At 51.2% G+C, this 17,368-nt stretch overlaps 1 protein-coding gene across 3 annotated transcripts; it reads right to left on the bottom strand.

The window, feature by feature from the left end:
* Positions 1–1,034: 1,034 nt before the first annotated feature.
* Positions 1,035–13,315, bottom strand: ptpn3 (protein tyrosine phosphatase non-receptor type 3). Of its 3 annotated transcripts, none has more exons than XM_062466071.1 (26): positions 13,162–13,315; positions 11,888–12,028; positions 10,834–10,959; positions 10,214–10,256; positions 9,051–9,132; positions 8,920–8,964; positions 8,759–8,811; positions 8,529–8,646; positions 8,316–8,430; positions 8,113–8,201; positions 7,948–8,011; positions 7,469–7,659; positions 7,251–7,373; positions 6,981–7,142; positions 6,707–6,797; positions 5,991–6,068; positions 5,780–5,836; positions 5,447–5,603; positions 5,146–5,327; positions 4,891–4,981; positions 4,754–4,812; positions 4,490–4,636; positions 2,975–3,103; positions 1,750–1,895; positions 1,520–1,655; positions 1,036–1,410 (listed from the first exon to the last, which is right to left on the bottom strand). In XM_062466071.1, exons 2-26 carry the CDS (start codon positions 11,954–11,956, stop codon positions 1,336–1,338), a joined length of 2,628 nt encoding a protein of 875 aa, XP_062322055.1. In that variant the 5' UTR covers positions 11,957–12,028; positions 13,162–13,315; the 3' UTR covers positions 1,036–1,335. The 3 variants fall into 3 exon arrangements, with proteins under 3 accessions (XP_062322057.1, XP_062322055.1, XP_062322056.1); XM_062466072.1 differs by having other exon boundaries at positions 1,037–1,410; positions 8,316–8,403; positions 13,162–13,313; XM_062466073.1 differs by lacking the exon at positions 4,490–4,636 and having other exon boundaries at positions 1,035–1,410.
* Positions 13,316–17,368: the final 4,053 nt, after the last annotated feature.

The following is a 17,368-nucleotide window of genomic DNA, read 5'->3' as shown; positions in this document are numbered from 1 at the left end:
GCAGCGCCACCTGCCGGTCACGTCAACGTCACCGTGGCCGGAGGCCATGAGAAAAACACTACAGAATAGTTGCATTTTCAACATAAAATCCTTCAGATGGCAGCTGTTCCACACCAGATGAATAAACATACATTCAGACAGGTATTTTATTATACTTTTAATAGATTTGTGACTTTTGGTTTTATTGAATGTCAAGATATCGACTATAGTCTTATCAACCATTCCCAGACAAATAAAATCAGACAAGCCAATAACTATATATATATATATATATGTATATAAAAATCAGTAGGTTTATTCAGTGTTTCAATAATTTAGGAATAGTTGTGGAACCATGAGTTAGTGTGGTGCTTGGCAGTGTGCTGTGACAGACCTCAAACTCTCTCACTGCCTTGTCCGACTATAGACTGCCTGTCTACAGGCCCCTGATCCACAACACCTGACATACATCTCGCAGACACAGCTGGACATGCCTACATTAGTGTCACACTGATAAACAGAGTGGTTCGCCCATCATGGCAACTGCTGTGACACTGGGCCTCCAGCCCTCCTCCCTACAGCCCTTCTCCCTCCTCCCTCCTCCCTCCAGCCTTCCTCCCTCCAGCCCTCCTCCCTACAGCCTTCCTCCCTCCAGCCCTCCTCCCTCCAGCCTTCCTCCCTCCAGCCTTCCACCCTCCAGCCCTCCTCCCTCCAGCCTTCCTCCCTCCAGCCCTCCTCCCTCCAGCCCTTCTCCCTCCAGCCTTCCTCCCTCCAGCCCTCCTCCCTCCAGCCCTCCTCCCTTCCTCCCTCCTCCACCCAGCCCTCCTCCATCCAGCCCTCCTCCCTCCAGCCCTCCTCCCTCCAGCCCTCCTCCCTCCAGCCTTCCTCCCTCCAGCCCTCCCTCCCTCCAGCCCTCCTCCATCCAGCCCTCCTCCCTCCAGCCCTTCTCCCTCCAGCCTTCCTCCCTCCAGCCCTCCTCCCTCCAGCCCTCCTCCCTTCCTCCCTCCTCCACCCAGCCCTCCTCCCTCCAGCCCTCCCTCCCTCCAGCCCTCCTCCCTCCAGCCCTCCTCCCTCCAGCCCTCCTCCATCCAGCCCTCCTCCCTCCAGCCCTCCTCCCTCCAGCGTGGGCTCAGTCATTACACCTGGGCTAAGGGGCCGGTGGTCCCCAGTGAGAGGGAAGCTGCTCCAGTGATGATCCTCTCCCTGGACCCTTCCCTAGTTAGGTTTGACTTCTGTAACTGCCCAGTGGACCTGGCTATGTGGTCTGGTCCAGTGTAAACTAGGCAGTGTAAACTAGGGGCTTGGCTGAGCCTGGTTTTGGTGCTGGGTTGTGGGTTGTGGTTACACCAGGCCATGCTACGGTGCTGCAGAATCCTCCTCTCTCTCTCTGTAGACGCGCAGTATCGCCTCACACACAAACTGGAACTGACACTGAAAAACAAACAACCTCAGGGTCAGAGTGACTGACAGACCCCTATGGGCTGGTCTGTTTACAGGTCAGGGTGTGTTTACATGTGTGTGTGCGAGAGAGCGTGTGTACCGTGGTCTGGACCATCATGGCCCGCTGGTCTCGGAGAGTCCTGACGATGTCCAGCGGAAACACGGGCCGGCCCTGTTCCATCAGCGACAACGCTGTCTCCATGGTGATGAGAACTCCAGTACGACCAATCCCAGCGCTGCAACCATCACAATGTGACCTTGTAAGGATTTGTGTGTATGTATTGTAGATGTTCAATGGGTAGTTTAGCTGCACAGGTGTGTGTGTGTTACCTGCAGTGAACCAGCAGCGGCTGCTCTCCTGCCCTCCTCTCTCTGACAGAGCTGACGAACACCAGGAAGTCACTGGGATCGTCCGGCACGCCGTGGTCCGGCCACGCCACGTACTGCAGGTGTGTGATCGCACGCTCCACACCACGCTGCCTCACACCACACACACACACACACACACACACACAATGCTCCTTTCTGTGACACAAGGTACCTGCTCCAGTCACAATCATTCCCTCCCAGTGAAACTAACCTGAATGAACAGATCTTGTCCTTACCTACACATTACTATATTGACAATTTCACAGGAGAGACGAGGGAAGAGACACAGAGAGAGAGACAGAGAGAGACAGAGACACAGAGAGAGAGAGACAGAGACAGACAGAGACACAGAGAGAGAGAGCTGTTTTAGTGATAGGCTTGTGGTCTGTGACTTCATGCAGGGATTAACTCACTCAGCCACAGGAACAGATGGACCAGCACAGCAGTTCTTGTGTATGCTGAGTGTGTGTGTACATGAGTGTGTATGTGCTGAGTGTGTGTGTGTTCATGAGTTCGTATGGGCTGAGTGTGTGTGTGTTCATGCTTTTTGACTCTTTGACCATTTTCTGTTTATTCATGTTTTTCACCATTTAAGCTAGCATAAAAAACAACCCCATTATTATAATGACCTGCATAGAAGCACACACACACACCTGTGCACAAACAAGTGTAAACAAAAACACATGCATGTGTGTGGGGCTGGCTCGGGTCAGTGTTTGCTGCTTGTGGAGATCTCCACTAGAGAACATATGGCCTTCATGCCACACACACACACACACCACACACACACACACACACAGACACACACACAAGCCACTGGACTCATTCCATCCCTGTATGTAACACTGCAGTAAGGTAGTTCGGTGTGTTCTGTGTGGGTGTGGGTCAGTGTGTGTGTGTAACCTTGTGTGCAGGTGTGTTTCTGTGTGGGCAAATGAGTGTTCCCTTTGTTTAGCTGTGTGTTACCTGTGTGTGTGTATGAGGGTGTGTTACCTGTGTGTGTGTGTGTGTGTGTGTGTTACCTGTGTGTATGTGTTACCTGTGTGTGTGTGTGTGTGTGTATGAGGGTGTGTTACCTGTGTGTGTGAGGGTGTGTTACCTGTGTGTGTATGAGGGTGATCTGGCGTGTTACCTGTGTGTGCGTGTGTGAGGGTGTGTTACCTGTGTGTGTGTGAGGTTGTGTTACCTGTGTGTGTGTGAGGGTGATCTGGCGTGTGACATGGGCCAGGTTGCACTCCTCTGAGTGACAGCTCACCCTCAGGTACCCATATTCCCTCACTTCCAGGGGGTGTGGCCAGTACTGGTGGCACTTGGTCTACAAAAGAATCATGTCAACAGGTGACTTACCTGACAGGTTTATGTGCATGACTCACACTTTACAGTATAGGAACACCAATATAAAATCATTCATTAGCTGTTCTATTATTGGTCTAACAACAAAAAGCGCTTTGTTTTTTCTTTTATATAAAATATTGTATAGATATTGTAGGTGGAATGGTTAGGGTTAGTGTAGGCTATAGATCTTGTAGGTGGAAGGGTTAGGGTTACCGTATTTTTCTGAAAACAAACCGCATTTTCTATAACCCGCACCCCACCAGAATGGGAGCTTTGTGTTTGTAAATTATACAAAATTATTTAAAGATATAGTATAAGTTTAGTTATCTTGCAAATCCTGAGGATAGCCTACCAAAGTTGAATTAGCCAATGTCGTTAGCTATGTTAGCTAACTTTGGTTTGCTAGCTTTATAAAACATTTCAATGGGTCTTGCAGCTGTTTGAATTACTGAAATTATGAAAATGTTATGTTCTACAAGCCATTTGCCTACTTTAGCAAGTCACTGTATTTCCAAGCCCTGATAGTGTAACTGAGACGACACAGTAAATAATTCCTCTTTCAATAAGCCCCCGTTCAAGTGTTGAGCATTAAATTAGCTGCACGGTCTGTAGAGATCTTTGGATGAAGTTTTATTTCCGAAAAATACGGTAGTGTATAGATCTTGTAGGTGGAAGGGTTAGTGTATAGATCTTGTAGGTGGAAGGGTTAGTTTATATATCTTGTATGTGGGAGGGTTAGTGTATAGATCTTGTAGGTGGAAGGGATAGTGTATAGATCTTGTAGGTGGAAGGGTTAGTGTACAGATGTTGTAGGTGGAAGGGTTAGTGTATAGATCTTGTAGGTGGAAATGTTAGGGTTAAGTGACAGGTACACTGACTGGATTAGTCAGCTGATTATGGGTTCTACCACCCAGCTGCACATTCTCCCAGACTCCCATGCAATATTTCCATGGTTGCAAGGCAGACTGAAGATGTGTGTGTGTGTGTGTGTGAGCCTGAGTGTATCAGAGCACTTGTAGAATATCAGCAAGATGATCAATTAGGTAGAGCATCTGGTTACCTAGCAACAGGCAAGCCTGGATGCAGCAAGTATTTCTTACAATAAACCCAGACCTTGGTTCTGCTCAGCTTCAAAAGAAGGGATAACAGTTGTATCGTGTGTGTGTTCATCTTATTGTCCAAATTCAATAAGAGTGTGTTATCACACATATGGGTATATATACGAAACATAACTCACCATCTGAATGTACACCTATTTTGTCTAATGAGAATGTGTGTGCTTGTGTGTGTGTGTGTGCGTGTACCCATCCTCTCTCTGTAAGAGTAGTGAGCATGATGGTGTGTGCTTGTGTGTGTGTGTGTGTACCCGTCCTCTCTCTGTAAGAGTAGTCAGCATGATGATGGTGTGTGTGTCTTGCTCCCACACACTCTGCCAGAAGTGAGCACAGGTCTGAGGTAGAGGGCCCTGAGCTGCTATGTAGCGTAAACACAGACCAGACACTGGGGGGGTCACCTGGACACACACACACACACACACAGTGGGAACACATAAAGAACACACACAATAGATTAATACACACACACACATATTGAGGCACACAGGAACGCTGCAGAGCCAGCGAGCACTGACCGTGATGTGGCTGGCGTTCACATAGTCCTCCTCCTGCAGCACCACTCTGGACACGTCATCTACACAAGCACACGCCACAGTCACAGTGTGTGTGCACCAGTGTGTGTGTGTGTGTGTGTAAGACAGTGTAAACTCACAAGGAAGCACATCCTTATATCTGTTCTTGTCCATGTTCTCAGGTAGCTGGGCACAAGACACAGAGAGACCTGGCTTCTTCCGGTACAGATTCTAAAACACACACACAGACAATGAGTAACACAGACATCACATTTCGTAAATATTCTGACCCAATAATACCCCAAAATGACCCCAAAATTGATTTGTTTATGAATATAGCACGTATCATATATTAATCAATAATCCCTTATTAGTGATGTCATGAGGACACACACCTCGAAGTGGAAGGTGAGTGTTCCGGTCTGCAGGCCTCTCTCCAGCTGCTTCATGGACTCCAGCAGGGAATCCACCCGCTCTGGTTGGCTAGGCGACGGCAGCTTGTCTCCGTGTGATTGGCCGGTGAGAGAAAGGGCGGGAGGGAACTGCAGGAATGAGCCGACACGCCCTGGGCCTGGTGCTGACACAGACACACACAAGCTGATCAGAACATACACACACACGGTCTCAGTTGCATCATACACACACACACACACACACACACGTGGTCTCCATCGAATCAAACACGTGCACACACACCTCTGCGTCGGATGAGCAGGGCTAGTTCTCGAGAGTGAGACTCTCTGCTGGCTCGTATGAACATGACCACCTGGTCGTGTGTGTGTTCTGAGATGTCTCGACCGTTGATGAGGACTACCAGGTCTCCCTCCAGCAGGCTGGGCTCACTGCGTCCTGCCTGCACACACACACTTCAGTCAGTCCCTACCTGTCCTGCAAACACATTTGCTCCTAGTTTTAAGCAGGAAACTGGGTCTTGTCCCCTGAGAGAGGCAGTCAGAACTGGTCAGAAGTAGACCAGGGCGACAGTATGGTCGGGACAGATTGAGGGTCAGAGTGTGTGGCTGTTCGTACTGGGGAGTCGGGCTTGACGTGGGATATGGCCAAGGGCATCTTCTGATCCACACCACCCTGAGAGAGGGAACACAAAAATAGAGGTGAATTATTTAGGAGGAGATGATGTGTGTGTGAATGAGTGTGTGCGCTTAAGAGAGGGAGAGAGTATGATTGTGTGTGTGTGTGATCAACAGGAGAGTATTGGTTTGTGTTCTACAGTGGAACACACCTTGACATTGAAGCCAAATTTGCCCTCAGAGTCTGGAGCGATCCGTACCAGGAGCAGGTCACCATCTCCCAGGCCACTCTGATACACACGTGTGAGACACATACACACACACGTGTGAGACACACACAAACACGTGTGAGACACACACATGTGTGAGACACACACACACGTGAGACACACACACACACGAGACACACACACACGTGAGACACACACACACGTGAGACACACACACACATGAGACACACACACACACGTGTGAGACACACACACACGAGACACACACACACGTGAGACACACACACGTGAGACACACACAAACATGAGACACACACACACGTGTGAGACACACACACGAGACACACACACACGTGAGACACACACAAACATGAGACACACACACACGTGTGAGACACACACGTGTGAGACACATACACACACACACACGTGAGACACACACAAACACGTGTGAGACACACACACGTGTGAGACACACACACACGTGAGACACACACACACACACGTGAGACACACACACACATGAGACACACACACACATGAGACACACACACACGAGACACACACACACATGAGACACACACACACGAGACACACACACACACGAGACACACACACACACGAGACACACACACACGAGACACACACACACGTGAGACACACACACACAGTGGCCAGAGGTTCCAAATGCAGCTGACCTTGTCCCAGTGCAGGGCGCTGGGCTTGGTGTCATCTACAGTACCCACACCATCAACCTGGGAGACACTCTCTTCCTGGCCTTGACTGAGTCTAAGAAAGATAAAAGAGAGTGTGTGTGTGAGAGAGAGAGAGACAGACAGACAGAGACAGAGAGAGACACAGAGAGAGAGAGCAAGTCGGAGGGAAAACAGAGAGAATCATAGAATGACATCCTCTATCCTGAGTGGAACCTTTGTGTTCCTGGGTTAGGGTTAACTCTGGTAGCAGACTGACCTCTGTGGTGGAGTATCCCCATCACTGCCCCTGCTGCTGTTCAGGGAGACCCTGTAGGTGTAGAATACGTCCTCCCCTTCGGACATGTCTCTCAGGTCTGTGGTCAGCTCAACCGACGAGGGGCGGGGCTTACTGAGGCCATGGCGAACTCTGGGACTCCGCCTACAACAGAGACAACACCTCTGAAATATCTGACCCACACCTGGAGCCCGCCCTGTTCCAGGACTGGAACCTTCTGCGGTAGCTAGGTGTAGGGGATGTGGGTCGTACCAGTTGGGTGTTTGTGGGGGGGATCTGGAGGGCAGACTCTTGGTCTCTTGCTCTGATGACACCGACCTCTTCAGGACCGGGTTCCACACCATCCCGCCCATCACACGGCGACACACTGGCCCACTGCAACACACTCAACACTATCAGGAAGTGATCGTGTTGTTGAAGAGTTTGTTTGCGTGTCTGTATGTGTCTCTGTGTGTGTGTGTGTGTGAGACCTGTCTGTTTTGCTGTGGCCCAGCCCCAGGTGATGAGTCAGCAGCTTGCTGTATGCCTGACTGAGGGTGGGGCTGCAGATGTCCCTGCTGGGGTGGAAGAAGGAGTGGTGGTCCACACAAGACCTCCACAGGGTCTTACAGCTCCGAGGACAGGGCAGGGCCAGGGACACCACACAGTCCTGGGTCTCCCCCTGGAACACACACACAGGCACGCACACACACACACACACACACACACAGGCACGCACACACACACACACAAGCAAGCGCACACACACACAGGCATGCACACACACACACACAGGCACGCACACACACACACGCACGCACAAACATACCGACACACAAACACTTTGCATGAATGGTTGGTTACTCACTGTCTGAGGTGAACAGAACTGCAGGCAGCCAATGAGAGTAAGGCAGGCAGCCAATGAGAGTAAGGCATACGTGTCGTATCCAATAAGGAGGTAGGCACTCACATGTTTGCGTCGGAGATGGATGAGAAAGCGTTTCTTTTTGTAGGAGATCTTAATAATATTAACCCTGCGAGACAGCACACTGACTTAGAGGGTGTGAGTGCATCTGTGTGTGTTATGATGGACTAAGCAAGTGGCAAAACTGCCCCAAACAGCCGCCTGACTCACCACGGGAAAAAGCTGGAGCAAATCATATTGCAGAACATGGCTACGCCCCCTGAGGCCAGCCCAACCAATAGAGGGCTGTTGTTTGAGTTCTGAGACAGGAAGAAGAAAGAGAAGGAAATAATGAGAAGAATAAGAGCAAACAGGATATAAAAGAGAGAGGGAGGCCATGGTGGGCTGGAAGAGAGAGAGAGGTAGTTAGTTACCGTGGCAGTGTGCAGCTCAACTCCATATAGATCCAATGTTCGTGCCGTGTTCAAGTAACACAGCTCTGCCTCACTCTGCTTCAACCCCCTGACACAAACAAACAACAAGAAACAACTAAAAACTGTTTTTAATGTAGTCAGGGGAAAGCAAAAGAACACCCTCTACACCGTGTTCCGTCCTGACAGCAGAGAGTAGGTGTGTGTTCTTATCACCTGTGCTGTGGGTGCAGAGCCTCAACCCTGGACAGGAAGTTGTCATCCTGTTCTAGCAGGAAGTGACTCTTGGACAGGTAACCAGGAAGGAATGTGGGAGAGTGGTCACCAAGCTCAGCTATGACACAGAGACAGGAAACAAGCTGACCCTACCCCCAACACACACACTATGTATAAAAACATTCTGATAAACATATGAATGTTTCTTTGGCTGTGAGGGACTGGCTTACACTGGACAGCATAGGACGCCAGCACCACAGCTGCACTCAGGGGACACTGCAACCTGCAAGAGAATCACACACACTGTGTCATCCACAGCAACCTGCTGTATGTGTGTGTGTGTGTGTGTGTGTGTGCATGTGTGTGTGTGTGTGCCCGCAATCTGACTAACCTTCCCTCTCTGATGTCACTTCTGATCTGGAGGAAGTAAAGGTGCCTGCAGAAGAGGAACTCATTATACATATGATCCCACACACACACACACACACACACATAAGCACACACACATAAGCACACACACACCTGGTCTGTTCGTGTTGCAAGGAGTTTGGGTCAGAGATGAAGAACTTGACTCTGAAGGTCAGGTAGAAGGGAGGTAGAAGCCCTGGGGGGGGGGGAGGGCCAGCTCATTCAGACATTACAGTTGTATTCATTTAGCAAACACAATCTGCATTGTACAAAGTCCAGCAGAAGATCATGGATCAGAAGTGCACAGTTCTAACAGCATTAGTGGTCAGACCACCAAAAAAACACCTGTATTTACAAGAAAAGTATTGCATCTGCCCAGATGATAGTTGTCTCGAGTTGTACAGAGTTGAATGCCAAACCAAAAACATCCCCCCCCCAATAATACTCCGGTACAATAATAACAACTCAATTCCTCAACTACAGTCGTACAATATCATCTGGATTACAGTGATATCATCTGGATTACAGTAATATCATCTGGATTACAGTGATATTATCTGGATTATAGTAATGCAAGTACAGCACAGCAAGCAACAACACATCATTAGGGTTAAGAACTTGTGGATGCAGACTCTTTCCAGACTGTGTAACAGCAGAGAATGGACACATTTGCAGGAATCTCAAAACGTAATGAACTGGTAAGTGTTGCTTTTAGAGCCTTCAGGCCAACCAAAACAGAAGTTAGTCTAACCCTTGACTAACTCACACTGTGTTCCCCCTCTCTCCTCCCTCTCCCCCTTCAGGGGAGGAGTGTGACTGTTGCTGGGCCCCCTCCCTGCTGGGCCCCCTCCCTGCTGGGCCCCCTCCCTGCTGGGCCCCCTCCCTGCTGGGCCCCCTCCCTGCTGGGCCCCCTCTCTGCTGGGCCCCTCCCTGCTGGGCCCCCTCCCTGCTGGGCCCCCTCCCTGCTGGGCCCCCTCCCTGCTGGGCCCCCTCCCTGCTGGGCCCCCTCCCTGCTGGGCCCCCTCCCTGCTGGGCCCCCTCTCTGCTGGGCCCCCTCCCTGCTGGGCCCCCTCCCTGCTGGCCCCCTCCCTGCTGGGCCCCCTCCCTGCTGGGCCCCCTCCCTGCTGGGCCCCCTCTCTGCTGGGCCCCCTCCCTGCTGGGCCCCCTCCCTGCTGGGCCCCCTCCCTGCTGGGCCCCCTCCCTGCTGGGCCCCCTCTCTGCTGGGCCCCCTCCCTGCTGGGCCCCCTCCCTGCTGGGCCCCTACCCTGTCCACTCACCTTTCAGCTGCTTCTTCAGTGGTTTATCAGGCTCCAGCCACCTCTGAAACACATGTTACACCTGTTACACCTCTGAAACACAAGGCTGTTACATCTCAACACACGAGGCTGTTACATCTCAACACACAAGGCTGTTTCACCTCTGAAACACAAGGCTGTTTCACCTCAATACACAAGGCTGTTACATCTCAACACACAAGGCTGTTTCACCTCTGAAACACAAGGCTGTTTCACCTCAACACACAAGGCTGTTTCACCTCAACACACAAGGCTGTTTCACCTCAACACACAAGGCTGTTACATCTCAACACACAAGGCTGTTTCACCTCAACACACAAGGCTGTTACATCTCAACACACAAGGCTGTTACATCTCAACACACAAGGCTGTTTCACCTCAACACACAAGGCTGTTACATCTCAACACACAAGGCTGTTTCACCTCAACACACAAGGCTGTTACATCTCAACACACAAGGCTGTTTCACCTCTGAAACACAAGGCTGTTTCACCTCAACACACAAGGCTGTTTCACCTCAACACACAAGGCTGTTTCACCTCAACACACAAAGCTGTTTGTGTGTGTGTGTGTGTGTATGAGTGTCCATGTTCCCTACTCACAGGAGAGTGTGTGTTGGCAGCAATGGCAGCGCTGGTGTCTCTCAGCTGCAGGCAGAAGAGCTGTCTCTCCTGTAGAGCCAGGTGGTCAAACACAACGTCCATCAACACCACTCCAGGATCCTGCTTCTGAGACACACACATCACACACACATCACACACACGTCTGTCTCTGTACAGTAGTGTATGTCTGCTGTGCGGCCCTGTACGACGCAGGTATGTGACAGGTTAAAGCAGCGGACACATGCTGACATGGCACAACCATGGTTGTGATGCGTGTAGCACCACCCGCTATGTCAAACATTGCACCCTGTAAACGTGATAGTCATGTAGTTGGCGTGTCCTTCAATCCAAGGTCACCGTGGTGAACAAGAGAGAGGCTTCAGTTGGTAACCTGAACACAGAACCTCCCTGGATACCCTGCTCCTCTTCCCCTTCATCTTCTGACACTACAAGCATTACCACAGCAGAGGAGATGAATAGCAACAACACCCGATCTGCTCCCAGCTAGCAGTGAGGAGCAGGGAGGGGAAGAGAGGGGGAGAGTGGGGGATGTGTGTGTGTGCATGTGAGACAGAAAGAGGAAAAACATGTGTGGGTGTGTGTGTGTATGTGAGAGAGAGAGATAGAGAGAGAGAGAGAGAGAGAGAGAGAGAGAGAGAGAGAGAGAAGGAAGGAAGGAAAGAGTGTGTGTGTGTGAGAGAGTGAGAGAGAGAGAGAGAGAGAGAGAGAGAGAGAGAGAGAGAGAGAGAGAGAGAGAGAGAGAGAGAGAGAGAGAGAGAGAGAGAGAGGGAAGGAAGGAAGGAAAGAGTGTGTGTGTGTGAGAGTGAGATAGAGAGAGAGAGAGAGAGAGAGAGAGAGAGAGAGAGAGAGAGAGAGAGAGAGAGAGAGAGAGAGAGAGGGAAGGAAGGAAAGAGTGTGTGTGTGTGAGAGAGTGAGAGAGAGAGAGAGAGAGAGAGAGAGAGAGAGAGAGAGAGAGAGAGAGAGAGAGAGAGAGAGAGGGAAGGAAGGAAGGAAAGAGTGTGTGTGTGTGAGAGAGTGAGAGAATCCTACTCACACTGACTCGGAAGGTCTGAATGGTGCCGTCCAGTAGCTGAACTAGGCAGAGCAGGTCAGGTTTGGGCATGTCTGTTACCAGGGCAACTCAGCCTCCCTCCCAAGACAAATACACAACCCTCAGCTCATCAGTGCCAGATACCTGAGGGACCAATACACACACACACACATACACACACACACACACATACACACACACACACATACACACACACACACCAGAAGACTATACTGTTTGTGATGTTCTGCCTATAAAATCCTCCCTGAAGGACAATATACTTCCGAGTATGTTTATGTTGTGGATGTGAGTGAGTCATGCTGGTGTGTATGTGTATGTATGTGTATGTATGTGTGTGGGCATGCATGTGTGTGGGAGTTTGTGTGTATGTATGCTTGTGTGAGTGTAATCCATTATTATCTGGTGTGTCTCAACATGTCGCCTCTCTGTCTCTCTCTCTCTCTCTGTCTCTCTGTCTCTCTCTCTTTCTTCGTCTCCCTCCATCTCTGTCTCTCTCTCTTTCCGCCCTGCGCAGGCAACTGAATGATAAGAATGTTAAACATTCTCGGAGTAGTGTCCGCCCATTCACAGGGATAGAAACACAACTCTACCTGTTAAAACAACCCCTACCCCCCATACACTTATTTATATGCACACACACACACAGTGTTGACAGCTGACTCATTAGATTGTGTTATTTGCCAACAACCTATTCTACCAGTGCTCCAGTGCCCAGCCAGGTAGATGCAACACAGGTCTGGCTTATTCACACACTCGCTGAGGTTAATGTTTGGACAAACTTACACTGTCTGAATACATTACTACTGACTAGACCACCCTCTTCATCAGCTCTCTCTCTCACGACTGACTTTCCATAACGAGTCCTTAGAATTGGCCTAAGGCTCACAGTGCATTCTGTGAAAACTCACATACTTTACATAACCAAGAAAGTCAGTCACTACACAGTAATACTCTTCATAGCTCAGTTGTTTGACAACGGGCGTACGCAATCCCATATCACTGTACTATACCAAGGCCTTGCGATACAGAAGCCATTGTTGCAAAAAATTGTGAACGATGTTTGTCGTGAACTTTGAAATTACGTGTACTTTGAACTATTTCAATTATCCCGACACCCTTTGTCAACGTAATAGCATAACACAAAATAAATGCCATTCGCAAACTTTCCTGCCCAGTTCAGTTAGCTAGCTAACAACTTGGTCTCGAGTGTTTGTTATGGTAAGAAAGATAAGAGAATATGTATTCAGCTGAAATACCTCAGTCGTTCAGGTTTCAGACGTGTGACATTTCCTTTAGTAGGCTACAGCCGTTTGTTGGGTAAGAAGATCCCAGGCAGGGCGCGTCGCGGGCAGGTAAAGGTAAATATCCGGAAAGAGTTTCTCATCTCAGCAGCGGTGATTCCACCCGGCCCCGCCCCCTCTGCGCACCCCCGTCTGAAGCGCGCTTCCGGGGCCTGCAGGAGCAGCGGTCCACAGGACACTACTTCACTGAACCAACAGGAGACATTCATTGTAAAGACTCAGCCTGTAATTGAATCGATAAATGTGTATTAGCAACATGGGAGGGTTTTTGTAAATTGACGACTTTATGCTAGATGATAGCCTACACCACTGATGCATCCTGTTATAATTACATTTAATATTTTTAGCCGACGCTTTTATCCAAATTGACGTATAAATATATATTTGTTTTCGTCACTGACTTACATTTCCAATAAATTACAGCAAATGTTACTTCAGCAGTTGCTAAATACAACACGAAATCAGTTCTGCTTTGCATTATCAGAACAATAAGATATTTTGAGAGTCCATTGAAGGATGAGGGTGTAATATAAAGAGTGAAGGGGGTTCAAGAGAGAGAGGCGTGGTGTGTGCTGTGTGGGTGTACGGCAGCAGTGTGGGGTGTGTGCTGTGTGGGTGTACGGCAGCAGTGTGGGGTGTGTGCTGTGTGGGTGTACGGCAGCAGTGTGGGGTGTGTGCTGTGTGGGTGTACGGCAGCAGTGTGGGGTGTGTGCTGGGTGTACGGCAGCAGTGTGGGGTGTGTGCTGTGTGGGTGTACGGCAGCAGTGTGGGGTGTGTGCTGTGTGGGTGTACGGCAGCAGTGTGGGGTGTGTGCTGTGTGGGTGTACGGCAGCAGTGTGGGGTGTGTGCTGTGTGGGTGTACGGCAGCAGTGTGGGGTGTGTGCTGTGTGGGTGTACGGCAGCAGTGTGGGGTGTGTGCTGGGTGTACGGCAGCAGTGTGGGGTGTGTGCTGTGTGGGTGTACGGCAGCAGTGTGGGGTGTGTGCTGTGTGGGTGTACGGCAGCAGTGCGTGGTGTGTGCTGTGTGGGTGTACGGCAGCAGTGTGGGGTGTGTGCTGTGTGGGTGTACGGCAGCAGTGTGGGGTGTGTGCTGTGTGGGTGTACGGCAGCAGTGTGGGGTGTGTGCTGGGTGTACGGCAGCAGTGTGGGGTGTGTGCTGTGTGGGTGTACGGCAGCAGTGTGGGGTGTGTGCTGTGTGGGTGTACGGCAGCAGTGCGTGGTGTGTGCTGTGTGGGTGTACGGCAGCAGTGCGTGGTGTGTGCTGTGTGGGTGTACGGCAGCAGTGTGGGGTGTGTGCTGTGTGGGTGTACGGCAGCAGTGTGGGGTGTGTGCTGTGTGGGTGTACGGCAGCAGTGTGGGGTGTGTGCTGGGTGTACGGCAGCAGTGTGGGGTGTGTGCTGTGTGGGTGTACGGCAGCAGTGCGTGGTGTGTGCTGTGTGGGTGTACGGCAGCAGTGTGGGGTGTGTGCTGTGTGGGTGTACGGCAGCAGTGTGGGGTGTGTGCTGTGTGGGTGTACGGCAGCAGTGTGGGGTGTGTGCTGTGTGGGTGTACGGCAGCAGTGTGGGGTGTGTGCTGTGTGGGTGTACGGCAGCAGTGTGGGGTGTGTGCTGTGTGGGTGTACGGCAGCAGTGTGGGGTGTGTGCTGTGTGGGTGTACGGCAGCAGTGTGGGGTGTGTGCTGTGTGGGTGTACGGCAGCAGTGTGGGGTGTGTGCTGGGTGTACGGCAGCAGTGTGGGGTGTGTGCTGGGTGTACGGCAGCAGTGTGGGGTGTGTGCTGGGTGTACGGCAGCAGTGTGGGGTGTGTGCTGTGTGGGTGTACGGCAGCAGTGTGGGGTGTGTGCTGGGTGTACGGCAGCAGTGTGGGGTGTGTGCTGTGTGGGTGTACGGCAGCAGTGTGGGGTGTGTGCTGTGTGGGTGTACGGCAGCAGTGTGGGGTGTGTGCTGTGTGGGTGTACGGCAGCAGTGTGGGGTGTGTGCTGTGTGGGTGTACGGCAGCAGTGTGGGGTGTGTGCTGTGTGGGTGTACGGCAGCAGTGTGGGGTGTGTGCTGTGTGGGTGTACGGCAGCAGTGTGGGGTGTGTGCTGTGTGGGTGTACGGCAGCAGTGTGGGGTGTGTGCTGTGTGGGTGTACGGCAGCAGTGTGGGGTGTGTGCTGGGTGTACGGCAGCAGTGTGGGGTGTGTGCTGGGTGTACGGCAGCAGTGTGGGGTGTGTGCTGTGTGGGTGTACGGCAGCAGTGTGGGGTGTGTGCTGTGTGGGTGTACGGCAGCAGTGTGGGGTGTGTGCTGTGTGGGTGTACGGCAGCAGTGTGGGGTGTGTGCTGTGTGGGTGTACGGCAGCAGTGTGGGGTGTGTGCTGTGTGGGTGTACGGCAGCAGTGTGGGGTGTGTGCTGTGTGGGTGTACGGCAGCAGTGTGGGGTGTGTGCTGTGTGGGTGTACGGCAGCAGTGTGGGGTGTGTGCTGTGTGGGTGTACGGCAGCAGTGTGGGGTGTGTGCTGTGTGGGTGTACGGCAGCAGTGTGGGGTGTGTGCTGTGTGGGTGTACGGCAGCAGTGTGGGGTGTGTGTTGAGAGTCTGATCAAAGTGTGTGTCCCTTTTCATCCAATCCAGAGAGCCTGGTCCCTCTCTGGGTCATTGCTGTTCTGACATATCACAGCTTGAGGGGCGGGGTTTGTGTTGTGTCAGATGTTCCCTGAGGCCTGGACCAGCCCAGACCAGTTCCAGGGTGGCAGGTAAGGGGGGAGGTTTCGGTCTTGGACTGGTCACCAACACCAGTAAGCACCGGTTGTACAGCGACCTGACCATGGGTAGAGAGGTCCCCCCCTTCTCTCTTTCCCAGCAGGGAAACACAACTCTGGCAGCTTGGGAGGATCAGCTTTCTGTCGCAGTAACCCAGACCCCACTGAACTGACTGTCCCCTGAACTCTACTGTTCCCAATATAGAGAGAGACAGAGAGGTGGAGGCAGAGAAAGAGAGAGAGAGCGAGGGAGAGGGAGAGAGAGAGGAGAGAGAGAGGGAGGGAGGCAGGGAGAGAGAGAGAGAGAGAGAGAGAGAGAGAGAGAGAGAGAGAGTGAGGGAGGGAGGGGAAAGAGAGAGAGAGAAGGAGAGACAGAGGGAGAGAGATGGGAGGAGGAGGGGAGAAAGAGCAATGGAGAGAAAAAGAAGGAAAACAAGAGAGAGGGAGAGAGAGAGAGAGAGAGAGAGAGAGAGAGAGAGAGAGAGAGAGAGAGAGAGAGAGAGAGAGAGAGAGAGAGAGAGAAGGAAAGAGAGAGAAGGAAAGAGAGAGAGAATAAAAGAAACAGGGAGGATGGTTAAGGACAGCAAATATGTATTGGATTCCTCTTGTCATGATCTTCCTGTCACTCTGTTCATCAAGGTAACTTCACATTTGTCTGGTAGATGGCTCCCCTCATATGATCAACACAACAGAGGACTGGGCATTCTGTTCTTTTTATCAGGCTGTAGGATAGTGTGTGTGTGTTGGTGTGTGTGTGTGTGTGTGTGTTGGTGTATGTGCGTGTGTTGGTGTGTGTGTATGTGTGTTGGTGTGTGTGTGTGTGTGTTGTACCCAGGCTCTTGAGAACCAGAATACCTTGGGTTGTCTCCAGTTCCACAGTAATGTTAGGATGTTTATCAGCAGTGTTAACCCTCTGTGGACACACAGGCATGCCTGACACGTGCACAGAGAAAACTCCAAACTGAGTTAAACTGGGCGATGGCCAGATGGAACTTAGGACACAGAGAAGCATATCATACTAGAATGACTGTCCTAAAAAGCACCGTGGACTTGAAGGCTAATGGCTCTGCCAGCCTATGTACGCTATGTACAGTATCTCCCTCTGCTGTGGCGTTCTCGCTCAACTGCCCTCGGAATGAGAGTGCTGTGGCCCATCCCTACTGTCACACAGATGTTCCAGTGGTCAGTGGAAACTATCGTTCATTGATTTCGCTGTCTGTTCCGTTTACCACTCAATGCCTTTTAGAGGAACTGGAGGAACTATATTTAGATAACACGGACACCCTCTATAACCCTGTTCCTCTCTCCTAACCCCTCTCTCTCACACACGGACACGCGCGCGCACTTGTACAAACTGTCAAAACGGTCTTGTACTCAAGACCTACTTTGATGTTTGCCTGTTTTTTTTTGTGTGAAAATTAATTTTGC

Source organism: Osmerus eperlanus, chromosome 7 (genome assembly GCF_963692335.1).
Source record: "Osmerus eperlanus chromosome 7, fOsmEpe2.1, whole genome shotgun sequence".
NCBI lineage: Eukaryota > Metazoa > Chordata > Actinopteri > Osmeriformes > Osmeridae > Osmerus > Osmerus eperlanus.
The sequence above is the reverse complement of the archived record's forward strand: the minus strand, read 5'-3'. Positions and strand labels throughout refer to the sequence as shown.

Excerpts from the sequence above, each read along its gene's own strand:
- ptpn3 (XM_062466071.1), bottom strand. The coding sequence starts at position 11,956 with ATGCCCAAACCTGACCTGCTCTGCCTAGTTCAGCTACTGGACGGCACC. Across the intron at positions 8,965-9,050 it reads TTGCAACACGAACAGACCAG|GCACCTTTACTTCCTCCAGA; the intron begins GTGTGTGTGTGC and ends CCTCTTCTGCAG. Across the intron at positions 4,637-4,753 it reads TGAACGCCAGCCACATCACG|GTGACCCCCCCAGTGTCTGG; the intron begins GTCAGTGCTCGC and ends GTGTGTGTCCAG.